The sequence below is a fragment of the Cetorhinus maximus genome, unplaced genomic scaffold (genome assembly GCF_964194155.1).
Source record: "Cetorhinus maximus unplaced genomic scaffold, sCetMax3.hap1.1 HAP1_SCAFFOLD_2346, whole genome shotgun sequence".
Taxonomy (NCBI): domain Eukaryota; kingdom Metazoa; phylum Chordata; class Chondrichthyes; order Lamniformes; family Cetorhinidae; genus Cetorhinus; species Cetorhinus maximus.
This window is the reverse complement of record NW_027598285.1, coordinates 11236-37702: the sequence shown is the minus strand read 5'-3', so window position 1 is coordinate 37702 and position 26467 is coordinate 11236. Positions and strand designations below refer to the sequence as shown.

General features: G+C 49.3%; 1 protein-coding gene and 1 long non-coding RNA gene across 2 annotated transcripts; one reads left to right on the top strand and one right to left on the bottom strand.

Annotated features, from left to right (window-relative positions):
• Nucleotides 1-206: 206 nt before the first annotated feature.
• On the top strand, nucleotides 207-464 carry LOC144677244 (uncharacterized). Its single transcript, XR_013575586.1, has 2 exons — nucleotides 207-343; nucleotides 406-464. It is a non-coding gene; the product is annotated as an uncharacterized LOC144677244 (long non-coding RNA).
• On the bottom strand, nucleotides 350-23712 carry LOC144677243 (pentraxin-related protein PTX3-like). Its single transcript, XM_078537428.1, has 3 exons — nucleotides 23491-23712; nucleotides 12546-13052; nucleotides 350-1193 (listed from the first exon to the last, which is right to left on the bottom strand). Exons 1-3 carry the CDS (start codon nucleotides 23612-23614, stop codon nucleotides 592-594), a joined length of 1233 nt encoding a protein of 410 aa, XP_078393554.1. The 5' UTR covers nucleotides 23615-23712; the 3' UTR covers nucleotides 350-591.
• Nucleotides 23713-26467: the final 2755 nt, after the last annotated feature.

Below are 26467 nucleotides of genomic sequence, written 5' to 3'. Positions count from 1 at the left end.
ATATTCTTTACTTTTTCAGGAAAAACAAGCTCTGTGTCTGTGAACAGACTTCTTTCCACACCCTGCAGCCCAAGTTGATCATATTGTTGCGTGACAAGGCATTCCGTTTTTAAAATAAAATGAATGCCACCCTTAACCAGGTGCCGTTTTGGGCTGCGTCCTAATGAGCAGGAATGCTACGTTTGGCAGACGCAGAAGCTGATGGTTTTTAACTTTTAACCTCTTTTTGTGGTGCTTAAATAATTTTGCAATAAAGAATAGGCTGGGCACGTAGTGTGAAGATTTCATAATGGCTGCCTTGACCAGATTGAGGTCACAAAATGGCTGCCTTGACCAGATTGAGGTCACAAAATGGCTGCCTTGACCAGATTGAGGTCACAAAATGGCTGCCTTGACCAGATTGAGGTCAGAATAGCTGCCTTGAGCGGATTCCGGGTAATTAAGTCAATGAAGCCCATTTTTAATTTCATAAAATAGCTTTTGTAAGTTTTTTTTAAAAGAAAGAGAAATTAATGTAGTTCAGTTTCTTAGGGGGAGGAATTTTTAATCTGTGGCATAAAGCTCTGTTAAAAAGTAGAATCCAATAGTTCCCTAATGGATCAGCACACCAGTACCCACAGTAACCGGAGAGACATCCCACCCTATCACATTCCCCTTATCGTCACACCCATTGCTCCTCAGCAGATGGCCGACCTCCGTCTCTGTGATGGCCAAGTCCCACAGGTTGAAGCCTGACAGCTTTCCGGCAAAGGCTGTGGGTGCCTTGCCATTCCTGCCCTCCTGGCATTTGTCGCTCTTGTGCCCCAGCTGCACAGCTTCTCCGCCAGGGATTGCGCGCGGCCCAGCCCTCGAGTTGCGCGAAGCCACCGTCTGCCCGTCTACCACCAGCATGGTGTTCCCCGAGTCACCATCCCAGATCCCGCAGTAGTGCGTCCACTTTTCTAAGGGGCCAGCGTAACCGTGCACCTCCGTGGGGCCAACTGAGAACTGCACCGAGCTTCTGTTAAGGTAGAGCTGGAATTCAGTGCTGCTGCTTTCCGTGCAGTAGGAAAAGAGGACTGTCTCATTCATTGCGCTGCTTGGCTCTGCCCAGATGCAGGCGGTGAAGGCAGGGAGGGTGTGGTTGTCCACCGGGAGGATGATGGCATATCTCCCCTTCGGGGAAGCGGGAAATGTTAATGCCCTCTGGCAGCCTGTGAAAACAGAGAGAAATTAAAGACCAGCGGAGTTGTGGGGAAAATCTGATCCCGTCCCCTCAGGACAGACCAGGGAGGCCACTCTGAGCCCTAATCCATTTGCCCAGAAAGAGCTTCCACATCCCATTGTTTCCTCCTGCTTGCCTGCAAATCATTGACCATTTGTGAGCCAGAGGGAGATGGTGCCTCACGAGCTCATTCCGCGTGACTGGCCACTCTTAATAGATGTGCCACGACGGAGAATGTCAGCAGGCTATTTGACTGCAGGGGGCATCACAGCTACGCCTAACTCAGCCGAAAGCACAGACTGGTCTTTTTGAGGAGGAGGCTGGGCAGGTCTCAAGAGGGAACCCCAGCTAAATTTGTTAGCCTGCCTCGCTACCCAGGAATGCTGACCATCTTTCCCTTTCCCCCCCTCCAAATTGTGTAACTCTGACTGCTCCCTGACTGAGTAGGGCAGCCCGGGCCTTCTGGCCCCTGAGGCTCAGTATCATTTTACACTGCCTTCCACTCAACATGCCAGTGGGGTAGATCAGATCAGGGGGAAGAGGATTCAGAAACTTTCTTTAATAGAGCTGATCGTACTGCCTCTTTACAAAGGCTACCTCATTTAAATTAAGTCTCCTTCAGTATTTCTCAGAAACGTTCCCTCCAAGAAGTTTTATTCTGAAGGTGGAGTGAGAGAAAGCACTCCATCAGAACTTTGGGCACCAGGTTCTGGAACCCCCCTTTTGAACAGGGCACCAGGTTCTGGAACCCCCCCCCCCCTTGAACAGGGCACCAGGTTCTGGAATCCCCTTTTGAACAGGGCACCAGGTTCTGGAACCCCCCTTTTGAACAGGGCACCAGGTTCTGGAACCCCCTTTTGAAGAGGGCACTTTGCTGGCAAGAACGGTTTTGCAGAGGGATTCATGCCAACTGAGAGGCTGGATCCCTTTTGACAAGGAAGCCCTGGCCCTCAGACACCGCCCCCCCCCCCCCCTTTTAAATTAGGGACTGGATCAGCCATTCCCTCTGCTCCCCCTTGCCTATCAGTTCACAGCTTACATGACTTTCTCATTTACCAGAGATCTCGGGTTCTGTTTATGAATTGTAGAGTGAGAGAGTTAAGATGCAAGTGGAGCTGTTTTGAACAGCTAAACATGACACCCACAGGATTACAAGAATTCTCTCTCCCTGGCCCGGTGGCACTGGTGACATCGGAAAGAGAAAATGTCTTTTCATGGGTAGAAGAGGGAGAACTTGCATTTCTATAGCGCCTTTCAGCACCTCGGGTGGTGTAAAAGCACTTCACAGCCAGCGAAGTATGTCTGAAGTCTGTTCACTGATGCAATGCAGTAAACGAGGCAGCAGATTTGCGCACAGCAAGATCCCACAAACAGCAACGTGATAATAACCCAGATCAGTTGTGGGGGAGACCAGAACTCAGGGCCGTCAATATCAGACCAGTCACTAATAAACCCAATGGGGAATTCAGGCGAAACTCCTTTACCCAGAGAGTGGGGAGAATGTGGAACTCACTCCCACAGGGAGTGGTCGAGGTGAATAGTATCGATACATTTAAGTAGGGGAAGCTGGATAAACACATGAGGGAGAAAGGGATAAAAGGATGTGCTGAACACGGCAGTAAGTGACATGATTCCTCTGACCTTATTTTTAAACCTGACTGTAAGAATTGTAGTATGATTCAACATTCCACAGACACATTCTGTTCCTGAGTTACACAGTAAGGACAAAGGTTAAAGAGATTGAATAGAGGATGAAGACTCACATTTGCCTGACCTTTTAATCACAAACGTTTCTTGGTCTTGTATCAGAGGCTGGATTAGTGTTGGAACAGCTGCGTGAGCAGAAGCAGACAGAAACACGCTTGTTCACTACTCTGCTGTTCCCCCCAGCTTCAAAGGCCAACCAAACAACCACGTTTGCATTTTATCCCTGTCCAAATGTCAGCCCTTACTCCTCCAGGGCCCTGAGTTTGACAGAGCCTCCTTGAGCTAGGGCTCAGTGTGTGGCACCCTGTCATCTGGAGTCAGGAGATTGGGAGTTTGTTCCAGAGACTCGAGCCTTATGGTCCAGGCTGATGCTCCTGGGTGCCAGTACTGGAGGAGTGCTGCACTGCCGCGGGTGCCATCTCTCAGAGGGGTGTAAAAAAAAAACTCCACATGGCCGCTATTGGAAGAAGAGAGGGTACAATGGTTGGGGGTTTAAGATGGGAGAGCTTCTCCCCAGTGTCCTGGGGCTAATGCTTGTCCCCCCATCAACATCATTAAAACAGATTATCTATGTGGCTATCACATTACTGTTTGTGGGATCTTGCTGTGCACAAATTGCTGCCGTGTTTCCTACATTATAACAGGGGCCGCACAAAAGTACTTCATTGGCTGTAAAGTGCTTTGGAGGCATCCTGAAAGGCACTACAGAAATGCAGGTTTGAGATTGCTAAATGATCAGAGACCTCAGTTCATCTACCATCCAGCAACTAAACACGTCAGTCAATACCCTATCAGTTAGTCTACAGCTGGTGAGATTAGGAATCCCTCGGCTAAACTGTGTAACCCAATGCAGAGAGGAACTGAGTGAAGACTCTCTTAACAACAAATTGCATTTACATAGCGCTTTTAACTAGTAGTCCCCAGGCACATCACAGGAGCATTATCGAACAGAATTTGACACCGAGACACATGACGAGATGTTAAGGACAAGGTGACTGACTAAAAGCTTAGTCAAGGAGGTCGGTTTTAAGCAGTGTCTTAAAGGAGAAGCGCGGGGTGGAGAGGTTTAAGGAGGGAATTCCAGAGTTTAGGGAACCCAGTGATGAAAACTGAGGATGCACAAGAGGCCAGAATTAGAGGAGTGCAGAGATCTCAGAGGGTTGTGGGGCTGTAACCTCTGGATATTACAGAGATAAGGAGGGGATGAGGCCATGGAGGATCAGAATATGAGGATGACAATGTTAAAATTGAGACATTGCCAGACCAGGAGCCAATGTAAGTCAGGAAGCATAGTGAGGGTGAAGGGTGAACAGAATTTGGTGCAAATTAGGAATACAGGCAAGAAGAAAGGAAAATACTGAAGACTTGTGACCTATGTCTGACATTTAACACACCCCATAAAAGCCATGATATCAACCAGCTCTCCCACTCTCAATCAGATATGGACTCAGTCATACAGCAAAAATAAAGAGTAGGCGGGAGTGCTGGGAGTAAACAATACTCAAAATCTCTGCACTGACCAACAGATTCATTCAGGATTAGAGCAACTAGCTTTGAAGTTCAGTCAGGCTGTAATTCCAGCAGGAAAGAATAGTCATTTATCAGAGAGTGTGATCTCTGCTTTATGTAGAGCAGGTTTCAGTTATATTGAGGTCATTCTACCAGTTCAAATTGGAGAGGTTTGGGGCAAGTCTTGCATATTTATTTTGCCTCTTGTCCAGTGGTTTAATCACATCTGCTTTCAATTGATGTGAGTGCTGTGTGTGAAAACATGTGGTCACTGACTGAATCCAACTTCACACAAACCCTCCCCATACCCCCCACCACCACTCACTCACCCCACACCACCCCCACGTGCGTGTGTGTGCCTGTGTGCACGTTCCTGTATGTGTGCGTGTTTGTCGTGCTTGTATGTGTGTGTGTCTGTGCGCGTGTGTCTGTGTAGGTCTGTGTCTGTCTGTCTGTATAGGTCTGTGCCTGTTTGTGTGTGTCTGTACACGTGTGTGCGTGTGTCTGTGTAGGTCTGTGTCTGTCTGTCTGTGTAGGTCTGTGCCTGTTTGTGTGTCTCTGTGTGTGTGTGTCTGTGCGTGTGTGTCTGTGCACATGTGTGTGTCTGTGCGCGTGTGTCTGTGTAGGTCTGTGTCTGTATAGGTCTGTGCCTGTTTGTGTGTCTGTGCATGTGTGTGTGTCTGTGCGCATGTGTGTGTCTGTGCGCGTGTGTCTGTGTAGGTCTGTGTCTGTCTGTCTGTGTAGGTCTGTGCCTGTTGTGTGTGTGTCTGTGTGTGTGTGTGTGTGTGTGTCTGTGTGTGTGTGTGTGTGTGTCTGTGTGTGTGTGTGTGTGTGTCTGTGCGTGTGTGTCTGTGCCTGTTTGTGTGTGTCTGTGTGTGTGTGTCTGTGTGTGTGTGTGTCTGTGCGTGTGTGTCTGTGCCTGTTTGTGTGTGTGTCTGTGTGTGTGTGTGTGTCTGTGTGTGTGTGTGTTTGTGCGTGTGTGTCTGTGCCTGTTTGTGTGTGTGTCTGTGTGTGTGTGTCTGTGCCTGTTTGTGTGTGTGTGTGTGCTTCGCTTGGTAATTGGGAGCAGGACAGTGAAGGTAGTGAGGGAACAGAGCACAGATTGTTCAGTGTTTGTGGGGAAGGAGTGAGAGACTGGGTGTGGGAAAGTATAAGCTCTTTCAGAAATTGGAACCTGGGGGACATGGCAGAAGCAACAATCCATGAAATAAAGACTGAGTGTCGCAATGTATTCCCGGGATATCAATGCTTCCCACAGAATTCCAATTTCAGATGGGAATGTGCCCAAACCAAAGCCTGCTGGGGCCTCACACTCAAATTAAAAGTAAACTGCGTTTTCTCAACATTTTAACCAGCAACTTTTAATCATTGCTTTTGTCAGCTTTCCGAGGTTGATAGTTTTCTGCTCTAACCTCATCCTATTTAACTGGCAGATCTGAGAATTTAGAAAGGATAATGGGATCATGTAACACAGAGATTCACAGACCAATTCTGTATTAGTGAGAGAGCGAACGAGATCAGGGAGCGAGAGACAGACCGAGACAGTGAGTGATACAGTCAAAAAGAGCGACACTCCACACGTAAAGTGGTCCAACCTTGGCTAACTTAGAGAAGCTAAGATGGTTTTTGATTAAAGGAAGGGGCTTATAATGTTGCCAAAAAGATGCAGCCAGAACAAGAGCCGACACAGGCACGATGATCTGATACGCACCCGCACTTTAAGCCAACTAGGTACTTTATTTTGGAGAACAAAACAAAAACAGAATTACCTGGAAAAACTCAGCAAGTCTGGCAGCATCGGCGGAGAAGAAATCAGTCAACGTTTCGAGCCTCCATGGCCCTTCGGCTTTATTTTGGAGTGTGGTTCCTGTTGCAATGCAGGAAATGTGGCAACCAATTTGCGCACAGCAAGCTCCCACAATCAGCAATGTGAGGATGACCAGACCATCATTTTTGTGATGTTGATTAAGGGATAAATATTGGTCAGGACAGAGGAGAACCCCCCCCCTCCCCCACTCAACTTCCAAATTGTGCCGTGGGATCTTTTCTCATTAATTCACGGGATGTGGGTGTCGCTGGCTGGGCCGACATTTAATGCCCATCCCTAATTGCCCCTTGAGAAGGTGGTGGTGAGCTGCCTTCTTGAGCCGCTGCAGTCCAAGTGGTGTAGGTACACCCACAGTGCTGTTAGGGAGGGAGTTCCAGGATTTTGACCCAGCGACAGTGAAGGAACGGCCGATATATTTCCAAGTCAGGATGGTGAGTGACTTGGAGGGGAACTTCCAGGTGGTGGTGTTCCCATGTGTCTGCTGCCCCTGTCCTTCTAGATGGTAGTGGTCGTGGGTTTGGAAGGTGCTGTTGACGGAGCCTTGGTGAGTTCCTACAGTAAGAAGGCGGACAGGGCCTCAGTGTAATAACGAATCTGAAAGACCGCACCTCTGACAATGCAGCACTCCCTCAGAGTGGCAGCTCCGAGTGTTCAAGTCCTGGCGGGACCCACTGTGAGAGATTCAGCGGCCCAGACAGAAGTCCAGTGACTTCCGGGGGGGGGGTCCCAGTGGCAGACAGGGCCGGAAACCCTCCCACTCCACCCCGCCCCACCCTGCCCCACCCCACCCCGCCCCACCCCAGAGTGGGACTTGAACCCAGCACCTTAAGGCTCAGAGCTGAGAGTATAACCCAGTGAGAGAGTCTGGATGAGGTTGTCAGTCAGGGTATGAAAGATGAGTCAGCCCTGGCCTGAAGGCCCTTTTCCCGCTAAGTGTTTGCCAGTTTGTCTCCACACTGTTTTTCCCGTTTTAGTTGGTTCCATGAAGTTTCTTTACATCGTCCCAATCTTTAAGTGTTCTTCCTTTCACCCCCACACTGTCCCCATTGCCCCTCGTTTCTCCTCCGATTGACTCTCTCCTGGTACCCCCTCTGCCCACCCCCTCCACCCAGCTCTTAAACCCACCCTCCCAATCTGATCCTCACCCTCCATGACAGCGCCTCGTTTCCCATTGCCATGGCGGGCTCTCCCAGATCATTAAATCCAACCCCATCCCACCCACCATCTCCTGCAATTCCCACAAAAACAGGCATCGAAAGGGACTTCAAACCTCACCCCCCCCCCCCCCACCCCCCCCCCCCCCCCCCCGCCATCCCATGTGGGTTGGAGCCTCAATTGCACCATTGGACTCCCTCCTCTCTTTGTCTAAAGTTTGGCTTCAGACTGTGGTGCTGTTCCGTTCTTGGCTGTAACCGTGTTTGAAAGGCCGAAATTTCCCAGACAGTAGTGGGGGCTGGTGGGGGTTGGGGGGTTGGGGGCTGTGGAGGGGGGCGGGGTGGGACACAGAGTCCCACCACACTAGGGCTTGCCAACCCTCCAGGGTTCTCCCTGGACTCTCAAAGAATTGAAAGCCGATTCCTGAACACTGCGGTCTGCAACGACGAGGAGACAGATTACGGGGGCGTTAGCAATAATGGTGCAGCTTTCCAATTCCTCTGCTTGTTAATCCTGATGAAATGCAGAGGGGGAGTGAAAGGCTGCTTTCGATTGGACAGGGATCAGGAGGTCATGTGGTGAAACCTCCAGGAATGGGTCCAAGCAGAGTTGGCAACCTGACTGTTTGCCTGTAGAGACGATGCTCCTGTTGATCCAGCAAGTACATGACACATACAAACCAGGATATATTGATGCTCTGGTTATGTTACCAAACTCTGATCCAATTAGCTCTGAGTTCAAATCACAAACAGGCAGCCTGCAAATTTTGAATTCCGTTTAAAATAAATGTGGAATTCAAGAAATTTGGCCTGACTTAGGGCAAAATTGTTTCTTGTGGCACTAGAGTCCTGGATGAGTGCAGCTCCTACAACGCTCAAGAAGCTCGACACGATCCAGGACAAAGCTGCCCCGCTTGATTGGCACCACATCCACAAACAGTCACTCCCTCCACCACCGACGCACAGTAGCAGCAGTGTGTGTACCGTCTACAAGATGCACTGCAGCAATTCACCAAGGCTCCTTCGACAGCACCTTCCAAACCCACGACCACTACCATCTAGAAGGACAAGGGCAGCGGACACATGGGAACACCACCACCTGGAAGTTCCCCTCCAAGTCACTCACCATCCGGACTTGGAAATATATCACCGTTCCTTCACTGTCGCTGGGTCAAAATCCTGGAACTCCCTCCCTAACAGCACTGTGGGTGTACCTACACCACATGGACTGCAGCGGTTCAAGAAGGCAGCTCACCACCACCTTCTCAAGGGCAACTAGGGATGGGCAATAAATGCTGGCCCAGCCAGCGACACCCGCTCCCCATGAATGCATACATTTTTAAAAACCAAGGAGATAAAGATATTTATGAAAAGAACCAGATGAGCAGTCAGTTAAGATACAATATTAACTTTTAAAAGGGGAATTGGATAAATACTTGAAGGGGAAAAATTTGCAGGGCTATGGGGGAAAGAACGGGGATTAGTGGGATTAATTGGAGAGATCTTTCAAAGAGCCAGCACAGGCACAATGAGACGAATGGCCTCTTACTGTGCTGCAAGCCCTAAGCTCTAGAATCCCAACCCGAAACCTCTCCATCTCTCTCTCTCTCCACCTCTCTCTCTCTCTCTCTCTTTAAGATGTTCCTGCCTCTTTTGCACAACCCTTCTAACTTGTGGCTTAGTGAGAAGTTTGAGTTGATAATTGCTCCCGTGAAGCGCCTTGGGACATTTTGCTCCATTAAAGGTGCTATATAAATGCAAGTTTTAGTTGTTGCTGAGGAAGTACATTGATAGATTTGAAGAGCAATTAATGAACTGAGAATGGAAGAGCAGACCATTGCAGTCTCGACAAATGAGAGGCAAGTTTGTAACACAAGAGTGAAGTTAGAGGTGTCAACCGTGGCTCAGTGCGCCACCCTCACCTCCGAGTTAGAACTCAGGGGTTCAAGTCCCACTGCCTGTGCAGTACTGAGGGAGTGCTGCACTGTCAGAGATGCCGCCTTTCCAGGGAGAAGGGGTTGATAAGTTCTCCCCGGTGTGCTTATTTATCCCTCCAGCAACACCGCCAAAACCACATTACCCAATCATTGCTGTTTGTGGGATCTTTCTGTGCGCAAACTGGCCACCATGCTTCTGTGTTATATCAGTGACGACATTGTAAAAAGTGCTTCATTGGCTGTAAAGCACTTTGGGATGTCCTGAGGCTGTGAATGGTGTGATAAAAATTAATTCTTTCCTTAATTTTTTCTTTCATAGAAACATAGAACCTAGGAGCAGGAGTAGGCCATTCGGCCCTTCGAGCCTGCTCCGCCATTCATTATGATCATGGCTGATCATCCACCTCAATAGCCTGCTCCCGCTTTCTCCCCATATCCTTTGATCCCTTTCGCCCCAAGAGCTGTATCTAACTCCTTCTTGAAAACATACAATGTTTTGGCCTCAACTACTTTCTGTGGTAACGAATTCCACAGGCTCACCACTCTCTGGGTGAAGAAATTTCTCCTCTACTCAGTCCTAAATGGTCTACCCTGTATCCTCAGACTGTGCCCCCTGGTTCAGGACTCCCCCACCATTGGGAACATCCTTCCTGCATCTACCCTGTCTAAAACAAAAATAAAAATACCTGGAAAAACTCAGCAGGTCTGGCAGCATCTGCGGAGAGGAACACAGTTAACGTTTCGAGTCTTGAAGAGTCATACGGACTCAAAACGTTAACTGTGTTCCTCTCTGCAGGTGCTGCCAGACCTGCTGAGTTTTTCCGGGTATTTTTATTTTTGTTTTGGATTTTGCTCCTACCCTGTCTAGTCTTGTTAGAATTTTATAGGTTTCTATGAGATCCCCCCTCATTCTTCTGAACTCCAGCGAATATAATCCCAATCGACTCAATCTCTCCTCATATGTCAGTCCCGTCATCCCAGGAATCAGTCGGGTTAACCTTCGCTGCGCTCCCTCTATAGCAAGAACATCCCTCCTCAGATAAGGTGACCAAAACTGCGCACAATACTCCAGGTGTGGTCTCACCAAGGCCCTGTACAATTGCAGAAAGACATCCCTGTTCCTGTACTCGAATCCTTTCGCTATGAAGGCCAACATACCATTTGCCTTCTTTACCGCCTGCTGCACCTGCATGCTTACCTTCAGCGACTGGTGTACAAGGACACCCAGGTCTCGTTGCACATTCCCCTCTCTCAATTTATAGCCATTCAGATAATAATCTGCCTTCCTGTTTTTGCTACCAAAATGGATAACCTCACATTTATCCACATTATACTGCATCTGCCATGCATTTGCCCACTCACTCAGCTTGTCCAAATCACACTGAAGCATCTCTGCATCCTCCTCACAGCTCACCCTCCCACCCAGCTTTGTGTCATCTGCAAATTTGGAGATATTACATTTAGTTCCTTCATCTAAATCACTAATATATATTGTGAATAACTGGGGTCCCAGCACCGATCCCTGCGGTACCCCACTAGTCACTGCCTGCCATTCGGAAAAAGACCCATTTATTCCTACTCTTTGTTTCCTGTCTGCCAACCAGTTTTCTATCTATCTCAATACACTACCTCCAATCCCATGCGCTTTAATTTTACACGCCAATCTCTTATGTGGGACTTTGTCAAAAGCCTTCTGAAAGTGCAAATAAACCACATTCACTGGCTCCCCCTCATCAACTCTACTAGTTACATCCTCGAAAAATTCCAGTAGATTTGTCAAGCATGATTTCCCTTTCATAAATCCATGCTGACTCTGTCCGATTTTGCCACTGTTTTCCACGTGCTCAGCTATTAAATCTTTTATAATGGACTCTAGAATTTCCCCCCACTACCGACGTCAGGCTGACTGGTCTATAATTCCCTGTTTTCTCTCTGCCTCCCTTTTAAATAGTGGGGTTACATTAGCTACCCTCCAATCTGTAGGAACTGTTCCAGAGTCTATAGAATCTCGGAAGATGACCACCAATGCATCCACTATTTCTAGGGCCACTTCCTTAAGTACTCTGGGTTGTAGATTATCAGGCCCCGGGGATTTATCGGCCTTCAATCCCATCAATTTCTTTTAGTTCCTCCCTCTCACTAAACCCTGTGTTCCCCAACATTTCTGGTATGTTATTAGTGTCCTCCTTTGTGAAGACAGAACCAAAGTATGTATTTAGTTGGTCAGCCATTTCTTTGTTCCCCATTATAAATTCCCCTGTTCCTGACTGTAGCTACATTTGTTTTCACCAATCTTTTTCTCTTCAAAAAGGAAATTGCATAATTATCTGAAGAAATAAGAACTTGCTGCAGAGCTACGAGGAAAATGAGGCAGAGTGGGACTAGCAAAGTCACCCTTACCAAGGGCCAGCACAGACATGATGGGCTGATCAGTCTCCTCCTGTGCCGTAATCATTCGATGATTTTTTTCCTGATGATTGTTCTGAACTGACTCATGAAAGGAGGATTTTATCAACATTCCTCCTTTCAAAGGATTCCTGATTGTGAGAAGCCTCCGTCAGAGGTTGGAACTACACCCAGTAGAGCGGGAAGAAACTACAGCTAGGATCCAAGAGAAGGTGTGAAATCCATTGTCATTTATTGCACTTAGGTAAACCATGATTGTCCAGTCACTGGATTTAAGTAAAGTGCACAAGAAGCAATTTAATATTAACATAATGGCAGTACGTGATCATTCAACCAAAGATGGTGCAGAAATCATTCCCAGAACTGAGAGGTTATAACTATCAGGAAAGGCTGAACAGGCTGGGCCTCTTTTCTCTAGATGTGAGAAGGCTGAGGGGTGACCTGATCAAGGTCTTTAAAATTCTGAAGGGGTTTCGAAGGGGTAGACATAGAGAAGATATTTCCAGTTGTAGGGGGGACCAGAACTCGGGGCCATCAGTATAAGAGAGTCACTAATAAACCCAATGGGGAATTCAGGAGAAACTCCTTTACCCAGAGAGTGGGGAGAATGTGGAACTCGCTCCCACAGGGAGTGGTCGAGGTGAATAGTATCGATACATTTAAGGGGGAAGCTGGATAAACACATGAGAGAGAAAGGAATAGAAGGATATGCTGATAGGGTGAAGCAATACTGAATGAAGGGTGTGGAGACTCAGTGTGACATTCTGTGGTTATGGTCAATCTGTAATAAATAACCTCACCTGCTGGAGGCTCCTGGGTCGGAGTCTCCAAGTGTGGAGCAGGTACCCAAGCTGTAAGGGTATGCAGCTCGGCTCTGATCTGCTGCAGCTCCTCGTTCAGTTTTGGGCAGAGACCCTGCTCGTCTGGCTTTGCCCTGCTGGGCCCTGGCTTCTCCAACTGCCCCTCCAGGACCCCGAGCCTGTCGTGTAGGCCCAGCACCAAGAGGAAGACCTCCTGGAGCTTCTTGGCACTCTCCTGATGCCACTTGACCGTGCCCTCATGCCTCAGCTCCAACAGCTTGGCAAGGCGGGTGCTCGTTATGTCCGCAGGGTGCTGACGGGCAGGACCCTGGGCCCCAATGCTATTGGCCAGCGCCCGGCGCACCTCGGAGCGAATTCCCTTGAGTTCGTCGGCCAGGATCCCGTTGACAGAATGCAGGAGCATGTTCTGACGCATCTGGGAGTCTTCCAGCATCACGAATGCCTTGTCCCAGCGAGAGAGGTCCTTGCGACAGGGGCACGGCTCAGCTGTGGGATTGTGATAACAACACAGATTAAACAGGAGAGCGGAGCTGGAGCAGCAACTGATCAACATACCACCCCAAGACCCTCCCGTCAAACTAGGCTCAAAACAGGACAGGATCCTCACCACGCCAAGGAAGACATGTACGGACTCAAAAAGTTACCTCGGTTTCTCTCTCCACAGATACTGCCAGACCGGCTGAGTTTTCCAGCACTTCTGTTTTTATTTCAGGTTTTACACCCCTCACTCTCTCCCTCTCTTTCTCTCTCTCTCTCACACTCTCTCACTCTCTCTCTCTTACACACTCTCTCTCACACACTCTCTTTCTTTTGCCCAACTTCTTAGTTTTCCATCCCCCCCTCAGAATCACAGAGTGCAGAAGAGGCCCTTCGGCCCATCGAGTCTGCACCGACACCTGACCTACCTACCTAATCCCATTTACCAGCACTTGGCCCATAGCCTTGAATGTTATGACGTGCCAAGTGCTCATCCAGGTACTTTTTAAAGGATGTGAGGCAACCCGCCTCCACCACCCTCCCAGGCAGCGCATTCCAGACCGTCACCACCCTCTGGGTAAAAAAGTTTTCCTCACATCTCCCCTAAACCTCCTGCCCCTCACCTTGAATTTATGCCCCCTTGTGACTGACCCTTCAACTAAGGGGAACAGCTGCTCCCTATCCACCCTATCCATGCCCCTCATAATATTGTACACCTCGATCAGGTTGCCCCTCAGTCTTCTCTGCTCCAACGATAACAACCCAAGTCTATCCAACCTCTCTTCATAACTTAAATGTTTCATCCCAGGCAACATCCTGGTGAATCTCCTCTGCACCCCCTCCAGTGCAATCACATCCTTCCTATAATGTGGCGACCAGAACTGCACACAGTACTCCAGCTGTGGCCTCACCAAGGTTCTATACAACTCCAACATGATCTCCCTACTTTTGTAATCTATGCCTTGATTGATAAAGGCAAGTGTCCCATATGCCTTTTTCACCACCCCACTAACATGCCCCTCTGCCTTCAGAGATCTATGGACACACACGCCAAGGTCCCTTTGTTCCTCAGAACTTCCTAATTCCATGCCATTCATTAAATACTTCCTTGTCAAAGTGTATCACCTCACACTTTTTAGAGTTAAATTCCATCTGCCACTTATCTGCCCATTTGACCATCCCGTCTATATCTTCCTGTAGCTCAAGACACTCAACCTCACTGTTAACCACCCGTCCAATCTTTTTGTCATCCGCAAACTTACTAATCCTATCCCCCACATAGTCATCTATGTCGTTTATATAAATGACAAATAATAGGGGACCGAGCACAGATCCCTGTGGTACGCCACTGGACACTGGCTTCCAGTCACTAAAGCATCCTTCTGTCATCACCCTCTGCCTCCTACAACTAAGCCACTTTTGAATCCACCTTATCAAATTACCCTGTATCCCATGTGCTTTTGCCTTCTTTATAAGTCTCCCATGTGGGACCTTGTCAAAGGCTTTGCTGAAATCCATATAAACTACATCAACTGCACTACCCTCATCTACACACCTGGTCGCCTCCTCAAAAAATTCAATCAAATTTGTTAGGTATGACCTCCCTCTGACAAAGCCATGCTGACTATCCCTGATCAAACCTTGCCTCTCCAAGGGGAGATAGATCCTCTCCTTCAGAAATTTCTCTACCATTGATGTGAGACTCACTGGCCTGTAGTTCCCTGGCTTATCTCTACAACCCTTCTTATATAGCGGAACCACACTAGCTGTTTTCCAGTCCTCTGGCACCTCCCCCGTGGCCAGAGAGGAATTAAAAATTCGGGTCAGAGCCCCTGCGATCTCCTCCCTTGCCTCCCTCAGCAGTCTGGGACACAAATCATCCAGACCTGGAGATTTGTCCACTTTTAAGCCTGCCAACACCTCCAATACCTTGTCACTCCCTATATCAATTTGCTCAAGAACCTCGCAGTCTCTCTCCCACAGTTCGATACCTTCATCCTCATTCTCTTGGGTGAAGACAGATGTGAAGTATTCATTCAACACTCTACCGATGTCCTCTGGCTCCACTCATAGATTGCCCCCTTGGTCCCTTATGGGCCCTACTCTTCCCCTAGTTATCCTCTTCCCATTGATATACTTATAGAATATCTTGGGATTTTTCCTGCTTTTACCAGCCAGAGCTTTCTCATATCCTCTCTTTGCTCTCCGAATTGCTTTCTTAAGCTTCACCCTGCACTTTCTGTACTCCACTAATGCCTCCGCTGATTTGCTTCCCTTGTACCTGCTAAAAGCCTCTCTTTTCCTTCTCATCGTAACCTGAATATCTCTGGTCATCCATGGTTCTCTGGGATTGTTACTCCTTCCTATCACCCTAGAGGGAACATGTTGAGCCTGTCCCCTCTCCATTTCCTTTTTGAACAGCCCCCACTGCTCCTCTGTAGATTTCCCCACAAGTAACTGTTCCCAGTCTACCTTGGCCAGATCCTGCCTTATTTTATATAATAATAATCATCACGTTCATTCCTTTAGTACAGCACGGGGTTAGATACAGAGTAAAGCTCCCTCTACACTGTCCCCATCAAACACTCCCAGGACAGGTACAGTACGGGGTTAGATACAGAGTAAAGCTCCCTCTACACTGTCCCCATCAAACACTCCCAGGACAGGTACAGCACAGGGTTAGATACAGAGTAAAGCTCCCTCTACTCTGTCCCCATCAAACACTGCCAGGACAGGTACAGCACGGGGTTAGATACAGAGTAAAGCTCCCTCTACACTGTCCCCATCAAACACTCCCAGGACAGGTACAGCACGGGGTTAGATACAGAGTAAAGCTCCCTCTACACTGTCCCCATCAAACACTCCCAGGACAGGTACAGCACAGGGATGGATACAGAGTAAAGCACATGGAGAGCGGAGCAGCGTGAGAAGGGCAGCGGTGGCAGGAGATAAAAACCGGCGGCAGAAAGCCCCTTCAACCTGTTTCTATCTCTCACAGATGAAGCGTGACATTAAAGCAAAACAGGTAGGTAATTGGTGTCTTTCTCTTCCATGTCTCCTTCGATTGACCAAGTGGTTTAAATCAGGATACCTTATTACAGCTGAAGAATACGGTTAAGAAATTCACTTTAAAAATATTTAACCGCCAAATTAATTAATTAAATAGAATAGAGATGGCAGGGCAGGTGATGTGTTGCAGCTGTAGTATGTGGGTCCTGCTGGACGCTAGTGTGATCCACGGTGACCATCAACAGCAGCAAGTTTAGGCTACTTGAGGAACTTTGGTTCAAAGTTGATGAGCTGGGGTCCGAGCTGCGGACGCTGTGACACATCCGGGAGGGGGAGAGTTACCTGGACACTGTGTTTTGGGAGACAGTCACACCCCTTAGATTAATTACATCAAATTTGGACTGTGGTCAGGGACAGGAGGGTGTGACTGCGAATGAGGCAGGTATGGGGATCCAGAATTTAGCTTTGGAGGAGCCACAGCCAGTGCCCTTGTCCAACTGGTGTGAGGTTCTTGCTCCCAGTGTGGGCGAGGGCACAGACGACAGGGAGGATGAGCGAACTGACCACAGCACCGTGGTACAGAGAACCATTCAAGTGGGAGGAGAAAAGAGAAATGTGGTAGTAATAGGGGATAGCCAGTTAGGGGAATAGGTACTGTTCTCTGCAGCAAAGACAGAGAGTGCCGAAGGCTGCGTTGCCTACCTGGTGCCAAGGTTAAGGGCATCTCTTCTGGGCTGAAAAGGAACTTGGAGTGGGAGGGGAAGAATCCAGTTGTCGTGGTCCACGTAGGTACCAACGACATCGGTAGGACTAGGAAAGAGGTTCTGCTGAGGGACTACGAGCAGCTCGGGGCTAAATTAAAAAACAGAACCACAAAGGTAATAATCTCTGGATTACTACCTGAGCCACGTGCAAATTGGCATAGGGTAAATAAAATTAGAGAGGTAAATGCGTGGCTCAAAGATTGGCGTGGGAGAAATGAGTTCTGATTCATGGGGCACTGGCACCAGTACCGGGGAAGGAAGGAGCTGTTCTGTTGGGACGGGCTTCATTTGAACCATGCTGGGCCCAGTGTCCTGGTGAATCGTATAACTAGGGTTGTGGACAGGAATTTAAACTAATTAGTGGGGGGCGGGGGGAGGGTTGAATTGAAGGGAAGTTTAAAAAATCAAAAAGAAACGAGAGAGCAGAGGTGCAGGGTAGTGAGGAAGCAAACGACAATCAAAGTGTGACAGGGAAGAGCAGAAACTAAGCAGAAGAGTGCAGCAGAAATCAGAACCAGAATGAGTAATAATGGTCAAAAGTCGAAGCTGAAGGCTCTTTATCTGAATGCAGGCAGCATTTGTCACATGGTAGATGAGTTGACGGCACAAATAGAAATAAATGAATATGAGTTGATAGTTATTACAGAGACGTGACTGCAGGGTGACCAAGACCAGGAACTCAATATTCGAGGGTATTCGACATTCCGGAAAAATAGGCAAAAAGGAGAAGGAGGTGGGGTAGCTTTGTTAATAAAGGAAGGTATCAGTGTGGTGCTGAGTAGTGATATTGCTGCAATAGATCGTGATGTGGAATCAATTTGGGTGGAACTAAGGAATAGCAAGGGGAAGAAGTCATGGGTGGGAGTCGCCTACAGACCCCCGAGGAGTTGCCTCACTATAAGACAAAGTATAAATCAGGAAATAGTGGAGGTGTGTAAGAAGCTCCCTCCACACCACCCCCATCAAACACTCCCAGGACAGGTACAGCACGGGGTTAGATACAGAGTAAAGCTCCCTCTACACTGTCCCCATTAAACACTCCCAGGACAGGTACAGCACGGGGTTAGATACAGAGTAAAGCTCCCTCTACACTGTCCCCATCAAACACTCCCAGGACAGGTACAGCACGGGGTTAGATACAGAGTAAAGCTCCCTCTACACTGTTTTATTTCTGTGAGTTAAGACCAGTCGAGCGTTCCTGTCTGCAGTTGTGTGACGCTTCCACATTCTGAAACAGTTCCCTGTGTCAGGACACTTCTCCACTGAGGGGTCAAGAGTGAGTCACTGTTTAATCTGCACCTAAGAAGCGCAACCACTAATGTGTCCCTGAGGGGGGTTCCGACCTCTTCTGACATTGTTAATGAATTCTTTCTGGGAATATAATAAATAGGGACAGTCTCAGCTCGATGTGATTAAAACAAGCTGGTGGGGTGGGCTGGAGGGATTGTTCAGCTTATGCATCCCACAGTTGAAGCAGTCCATGTCCAAATGCAGCAAGACCTGGACAATATCCAGGCTTGGGCTGACAAGTGACAAGTAACATTGGCACCACACAAGTGCCAGGCAATGACCATCTCCAACAAGAGAGAATGTAACCATTGTCCCTTGATGTTCAATGGCATTACCATCACTGAATCCCCCACTATCAACATCCTGGGGGTTACCATTGACCAGAAACTGAACCGGACTAGTCATATAAATACTGTGGCTACAAGAGCAGGTCAGTGGCTGGGAATTCTGCGATGAGTAACTCACCTCCTGGTTCCCCAAAGCCTGTCCAACATCTACAAGGCACAAGTCAGGAGTGTGATGGAATACTCCCCACTTGTCTGGATGAGTGCAGCTCCAACAACACTGAAGAAGCTCAACACCATCCAGGACAAAGCTGCCCTGCTTGATTGGCACCCCATCCACAAACATTCACTCCCTCCACCACCAACGCACAGTAGCAGCAGTGTGTGTACCATCTACAAGATGCACTGCAGGAATTCACCAAGGCTCCTTCGACAGCACCTTTCAAACCCAGGACCACTACCATCTAGAAGGACAAGGGCAGCAGACACATGGGAACATCACCACCTGGAAGTTCCTGTCCAAGTCACTCACCATCCTGACTTGGAAATATATCGGCCGTTCCTTCACTGTCGCTGGGTCAAAATCCTGGAACTCCCTCCAAAACAGCACTGTGGGTGTACCTACACCACATGGACTGCAGTGGTTCAAGAAGGCAGCTCACCACCACCTTCTCAGGTGCAATTAGGGATGGGCAATAACTGCTGGCCCAGCCAGTGACGCTCACGTCTGGAGAATGAATAACGGAATGTTGGCCTGATGCGTGAATGTTTCTCTCAGCTCTGAGGGTTCCGTGTGCGTGTTGAGTCACCTGGAGTCGATGTCCAGGAACACAGGGCAACTCCCCCTCCCGACTGTATACCACTGTGCCGCCCCCTCTGCTGGGTCTGTCCTGCCGGTGGGACAGGACATACCCAGGGATGGTGATGGTGGTGTCTGGGACATTATCTGTAAGGTATGATTCCGTGAGGATGACTATGTCAGGCTGTTGCTTAACTAGTCTGTGAGACAGCTCTCCCAATTTTGGACTAGGCCCCAGATGTTAGTAAGGAGGACTTTGCAGGGTCGACAGGGCTGAGTTTGCCGTTGTTGTTTCTGGTGCCTCAGTCAAAATGCTGCCTTTATACAGTGAGGCCACTAATTAGATAATGAGAACAGAAAACACTTACCCTGCTGAATAAACAGTGACTCTGTACAGTTACACAGTGAGTGATCCTTACATTGCTGAATAAACAGTAACTCTGTACAGTGACACAGTGAGTGATCCTCACCCTGCTGAATAAACAGTGACTCTGTACAGTGACACAGTGAGTGATCCTCACCCTGCTGAATAAACAGGGACTCTGTACAGTTACAAAGTGAGTGATCCTCACCCTGCTGAATAAACAGTGATTCTGTACAGTTGCACAGTGAGTGATCCTCACCCTGCTGAATAAATAGTGACTCTGTACAGTGACACAGTGAGTGATCCTCACCCTGCTGAATAAACAGTGACTCTGTACAGTTACACAGTGAGTGACCCTCACCCTGAATAAACAGTGACTCTGTACAGTTACACAGTGAGTGATCCTCACCCTGAATAAACAGTGACTCTGTACAGTTACACAGTGAGTGATCCTCACCCTGCTGAATAAACAGTGACTCTGAACAGTGACACAGTGAGTGATCCTCACCCTGCTGAATAAACAGTGACTCTGCACAGTTACACAGTGAGTGATCCTTACCCTGAATAAACAGTGACTCTGTACAGTTGCACAGTGAGTGATCCTCACCCTGCTGAATAAACAGTGACTCTGTACAGTTACACAGTGAGTGATCCTTACATTGCTGAATAGACAGTGACTCTACAGTTACAGTGAGTGATCCTTACCCTGCCGAATAAACTGACTCTGTATAGTTACACAGTGAGTGATCCTTACCCTGCTGAATAAACAGTGACTCTGTACAGTTACACAGTGAGTGATCCTCACCCTGCTGAATAAACAGTGACTCTGTACAGTTACACAGTGAGTGATCCTTACATTGCTGAATAAACAGTGATTCTGTACAGTTACACAGTGAGTGATCCTCACCCTGCTGAATAAACAGTGACTCTGTACAATGACACAGTGAGTGATCCTCACCCTGCTGAATAAACAGTGACTCCGTACAGTTACACAGTGAGTGATCCTCACCCTGCTGAATAAACAGTGACTCTGTAAAGTGACACAGTTAGTGATCCTCACCCTGCTGAATAAACAGTGACTCTGTACAGTTACACAGTGAGTGATCCTCACCCTGCTGAATAAACAGTGACTCTGTACAGTTACACTGTGAGTGATCCTCACCCTGCTGAATAAATAGTGACTCTGTACAGTGACACAGTGAGTGATCCTCACCCTGCTGAATAAACAGTGACTCTGTACAGTTACACAGTGAGTGACCCTCACCCTGAATAAACAGTGACTCTGTACAGTTACACAGTGAGTGATCCTCACCCTGAATAAACAGTGACTCTGTACAGTTACACAGTGAGTGATCCTCACCCTGCTGAATAAACAGTGACTCTGAACAGTGACACAGTGAGTGATCCTCACCCTGCTGAATAAACAGTGACTCTGCACAGTTACACAGTGAGTGATCCTTACCCTGAATAAACAGTGACTCTGTACAGTTGCACAGTGAGTGATCCTCACCCTGCTGAATAAACAGTGACTCTGTACAGTTACACAGTGAGTGATCCTTACATTGCTGAATAGACAGTGACTCTACAGTTACAGTGAGTGATCCTTACCCTGCCGAATAAACTGACTCTGTATAGTTACACAGTGAGTGATCCTTACCCTGCTGAATAAACAGTGACTCTGTACAGTTACACAGTGAGTGATCCTCACCCTGCTGAATAAACAGTGACTCTGTACAGTTACACAGTGAGTGATCCTTACATTGCTGAATAAACAGTGATTCTGTACAGTTACACAGTGAGTGATCCTCACCCTGCTGAATAAACAGTGACTCTGTACAATGACACAGTGAGTGATCCTCACCCTGCTGAATAAACAGTGACTCCGTACAGTTACACAGTGAGTGATCCTCACCCTGCTGAATAAACAGTGACTCTGTAAAGTGACACAGTTAGTGATCCTCACCCTGCTGAATAAACAGTGACTCTGTACAGTTACACAGTGAGTGATCCTCACCCTGCTGAATAAACAGTGACTCTGTACAGTTACACTGTGAGTGATCCTCACCCTGCTGAATAAACAGTGACTCTGTACAGTTACACAGTGAGTGATCCTCACCCTGAATAAACAGTGAATCTGTACAGTGACACAGTCCCCCCACCAACTGCCCCTCACCCACCAACTGCCCTTCACCCACCAACTGCCCTTCCCTCATCAACTGCCCTTCCCCCACCAACTGCCCTTACCCCACCAACTGCCCTTACCCCACCAACTGCCCTTCCCCCACCAACTGCCCTTCACCCACCAACTGCCCATCACCCACCAACTGCCCTCCCCCCACCAACTGCTCTTCCCCCACCAACTGCCCTTCCCCCACCAACTGCCCTTCACCCACCAACTGCCCTCCCCCCACCAACTGCCCTTCCCCCACCAACTGCCCTTCACCCACCAACTGCCCTCCCCCCACCAACTGCCCTTCACCCACCAACTGCCCTTCCCTCATCAACTGCCCTTCCCCCACCAACTGCCCTTACCCCACCAACTGCCCTTACCCCACCAACTGCCCTTCCCCCACCAACTGCCCTTCACCCACCAACTGCCCATCACCCACCAACTGCCCTTACCCCACCAACTGCCCTCCCCCCACCAACTGCCCTTCACCCACCAACTGCCCTTCCCCCACCAACTGCCCTCCCCCCACCAACTGCTCTTCCCCCACCAACTGCCCTTCCCCCACCAACTGCCCTTCACCCACCAACTGCCCTCCCCCCACCAACTGCCCTTCCCCCACCAACTGCCCTTCACCCACCAACTGCCCTCCCCCCACCAACTGCCCTTCACCCACCAACTGCCCTCCCCCCACCAACTGCCCTTCACCCACCAACTGCCCTTCACCCACCAACTGCCCTTCCCCCACCAACTGCCCTTTCCCCTTCAACTGCCCTTCACCCACCAACTGCACTTCACCCACCAACTGCCCTTCACCCAGCAACTGCCCTTCACCCACCAACTGCCCTTCACCCAGCAACTGCCCTTCACCCACCAACTGCCCTTCCCCCACCAACTGCCCTTTCCCCTTCAACTGCCCTTCACCCATCAACTGCCCTTCACCCACCAACTGCCCTTCACCCATCAACTGCCCTTCCCCCACCAACTGCCCTTTCCCCTTCAACTGTCCTTCACCCATCAACTGCCCTTCACCCACCAACTGCCCTTTCCCACCAACTGCCCTTCACCCACCAACTGCCCTTTCCCACCAACTGCCCTTCCCCCACCAACTGCCCTTTCCCACCAACTGCCCTTCCCCCACCAACTGCCCTTTCCCACCAACTGCCCTTCCCCCACCAACTGCCCTTCACCCATCAACTGCCCTCCCCCCACCAACTGCCCTTCCCCCATCAACTGCCCTTTTCCCATCTACTGCCCTTCCATCACCAACTGCCCTTCCTGCACCCAAATGCCCTACCCCACCACTGCCCTTCCCCCACCAACTGCCCTTCACCCATCAACTGCCCTCCCCCCACCAACTGCCCTTCCCCCACCAACTGCTCTTCACCCACCAACTGCCCTTTTCCCATCTACTGCCCTCCCCCCACCAACTGCTCTTCACCCACCAACTGCCCTTTTCCCATCTACTGCCCTTCCCCCACCACTGCCCTTCCCCCACTAACTGCCTTTTCTCAACCATTTGCCCTCCCCCCCAGCAGATGCAGTTCCCCCACCCACTTTCCCGTGGCCCCTCCAGCCTTTGAAAATCTGAGCGTGATGCTGCCTCCCCCACAGCGTGCACCCCCCCACCGCCCCTGCAAACCAGTGCCCATGAACCCTGGCCTCCATCACCCCCTGCCTCTGCTGCCCCCCCGCCCCCCCCCGACCCGACCCCCGAGCACGGCCTGGTTCCAGGGAAATTCCTTCCGCGCTGGGGGGTGAGGAACGCACCTTCTGTCTCGCTGCTGTCTTCGAGCGAATCCGGGTAGAGGAGGAAATTCTCGTCCCTCCGGTAAAGATAACCAGCCGCAAACGTTAAGGACGTGGCGAGGAGCAGGAGGACGAAGCCGGGCATTTTGGACGAATATTTCTCCCTCCGATGCTGGCAGCCAGGTTTCTAGCAGCCGCTCCTGTGACTACGGAGTTCAGTGAAGAATGAACATACTCCCTTGGTCCCAATATAAAGTCTGCCTGTGACATCGTGGCCCCTCCTCACTGTGAGATGTAACACAAGCTCTCACACTCTCTCATCCTCCTCAGGGCAAGAGTGGGCGACCTCTTTTGAGAGAAAAGCATTTTCCAGGATGAAAAACACCAAGATAAACATGCAGTGTCGATGTGGGTTCCCCTGAGCTTGCCATAAACTGTCCCACCAGGCCAGCTCCACTTATTCCCATTCTCCATCCCAATCACTGAGTCACTGCGCTCACTAAACCAACATTCACTACCATCAGCGGCAGCTCCAGTCTGAACATACTGACCTCCCCAAATCGATGACCTCCCACTCAGAGCCTTGGAAAAGAGAAGCAAAACCGCAGTGTGGTCTTCAGAAAGAGGTCAAAGTATGATGGGGTCAAAGGGCATGGACATAATCTATTCCAGGTTTCCAAATTAAATATCCTATCGACATTTTTCTGCTTCAGACATAACGTCTCCCATCCACATTTACAATGAAGGCTGACAGTGTAAGCATTTCACATTCCGATAATGAACCTACCCATAAATTGTTACAGTGAGGGGTGTGGGGTATACCAGGGTGTTACGGTGAGGGGTGTGGGGTATACCAGGGTGTTACGGTGAGGGGTGTGGGATATATCAGAGTGTTACAGTGAGGGGTGTGGTGTATATCAGAGTGTTACAGTGAGGGGTGTGGGATATATCAGAGTGTTACAGTGAGGGGTGTGGGATATATCAGTGTGTTACAGTGAGGGGTGTGGTGTATATCAGAGTGTTACAGTGAGGGGTGTGGGATATATCAGAGTGTTACAGTGAGGGGTGTGGGATATATCAGAGTGTTACAGTGAGGGGTGTGGGGTATATCAGAGTGTTACAGTGAGGGGTGTGGTGTATATCAGAGTGTTACAGTGAGGGGTGTGGGATATATCAGAGTGTTACAGTGAGGGGTGTGGGATATATCAGAGTGTTACAGTGAGGGGTGTGGTGTATATCAGAGTGTTACAGTGAGGGGTGTGGGGTATATCAGAGTGTTACAGTGAGGGGTGTGGTGTATATCAGAGTGTTACAGTGAGGGGTGTGGGGTATATCAGAGTGTTACAGTGAGGGGTGTGGTGTATATCAGAGTGTTACAGTGAGGGGTGTGGGGTATATCAGAGTGTTACAGTGAGAGGTGTGGTGTATATCAGAGTGTTACAGTGAGGGGTGTGGGATACATCAGAGTGTTACAGTGAGGGGTGTGGGGTATATCAGAGTGTTACAGTGAGGGGTGTGGTGTATATCAGAGTGTTACAGTGAGGGGAGTGGGGCATAATTGGCTTGTTCGCAATGATTCAGACCTGTCTTCCTGATCCATTATTGTGAGGATTTATCACAAGACGACGTGTTTATTGTTTGTGGCAACTTTATTCTGAATTGAAGCTGGTTTGTCATGTTTCGAATTAATGTTATATTTCAAAGCAGCGCAACACCTTATTCAGGCTTCCTGCTCCATGGCTGTTCCCACCCCCCCCCCTCTTCATCTCCCCCTATCAGCCTATCCTTATGTCCCTTTCTCCCTCTTGTGTTTATCCAGCTTCCCCCTTAAATGTATCGATACTATTCACCTCGACCACTCCCTGTGGGAGTGAGTTCCACATTCTCCCCACTCTCTGGGTAAAGGAGTTTCTCCTGAATTCCCCATTGGGTTTATTAGTGACTCTCTTATACTGATGGCCCCGAGTTCTGGTCCCCCCTCCAATTGGAAACATCTTCTCTACGTCTACCCCATCGAAACCCCTTCAAAATTTTAACGACCTCGATCAGGTCACCCTCGGCCTTCTCACATCGAGAGAAAAGAGCAGCCTGCTCTGTCCTTTCTGCTAGTTTTACACGAGATGTGAGATTGTCGTATGTGTCAATGGTCAGACTCTCGGTTGAATCTGAAACAACCTGAGCAATAACCTGGGTTCAAATCGATGGAGGTGGTTGACATTTCAGACCATAGCAACAGGAGAAGGCCATTCAGCCCCTCGAGTTTGTTCCGAATTAGGTCATCGACTGATCTGTACCTGATTTCCATCTACTCACCTTGGTTCTTTAACCCTTTATCCCCTTACCCAACAAAAACCTATCAATCTCAGTTTTGACATTTCCAATTTGACCCCTAGTGTCAACAGCTTTTTGGGAGAGGGTGCACTCCCTCGCCTCCTGGTGGCCAATGGTAGCGGCTTCAAAGTCGGCCTAGCCCAAACTGTCAGGTGGGACATCATTTGGCTATTCGACCTTGAGTGCGGGGGCAGGAGATGGAGGGGTGGTATTTGATCCTAACCTCACCCAACACCCAGATTCACGGCCACCCTCTAGCCCAGAAACCTCGCTGATTGTCTGCAGCCCTGCATCTCAGTCTAACCCCAAGCTACAGCAGCTCACACTGTCAGCAGCCATGCTGAGGGGGCATCAGGGCCGGGGAGCCAATCACGGGAGCTCCCTGGTCTGCACGGCTCAGGGTCAGGGGGATGTGGATGGTTCTAGCCCAAGGGAGGGTGCATGGGACCCCTTAAAGGCACACCATCCTGGTGAGCCTTTCAGGTCAATGGGTTGATGTAAAGCCACATAGCAACATGGTGTCATCAGAAGTGGGGAGGGGGAGTAAGGGAAGGGGGAGTTGGGGGAGGGGGATTTGGGGAAGGGGGAGCTGGGGGAATTGGGGAGGGGGAGTTGAGGGGAGGGGGAGTTGGGGAACAGGGAATTGGGGGGAGAGGGGATTGAGGAG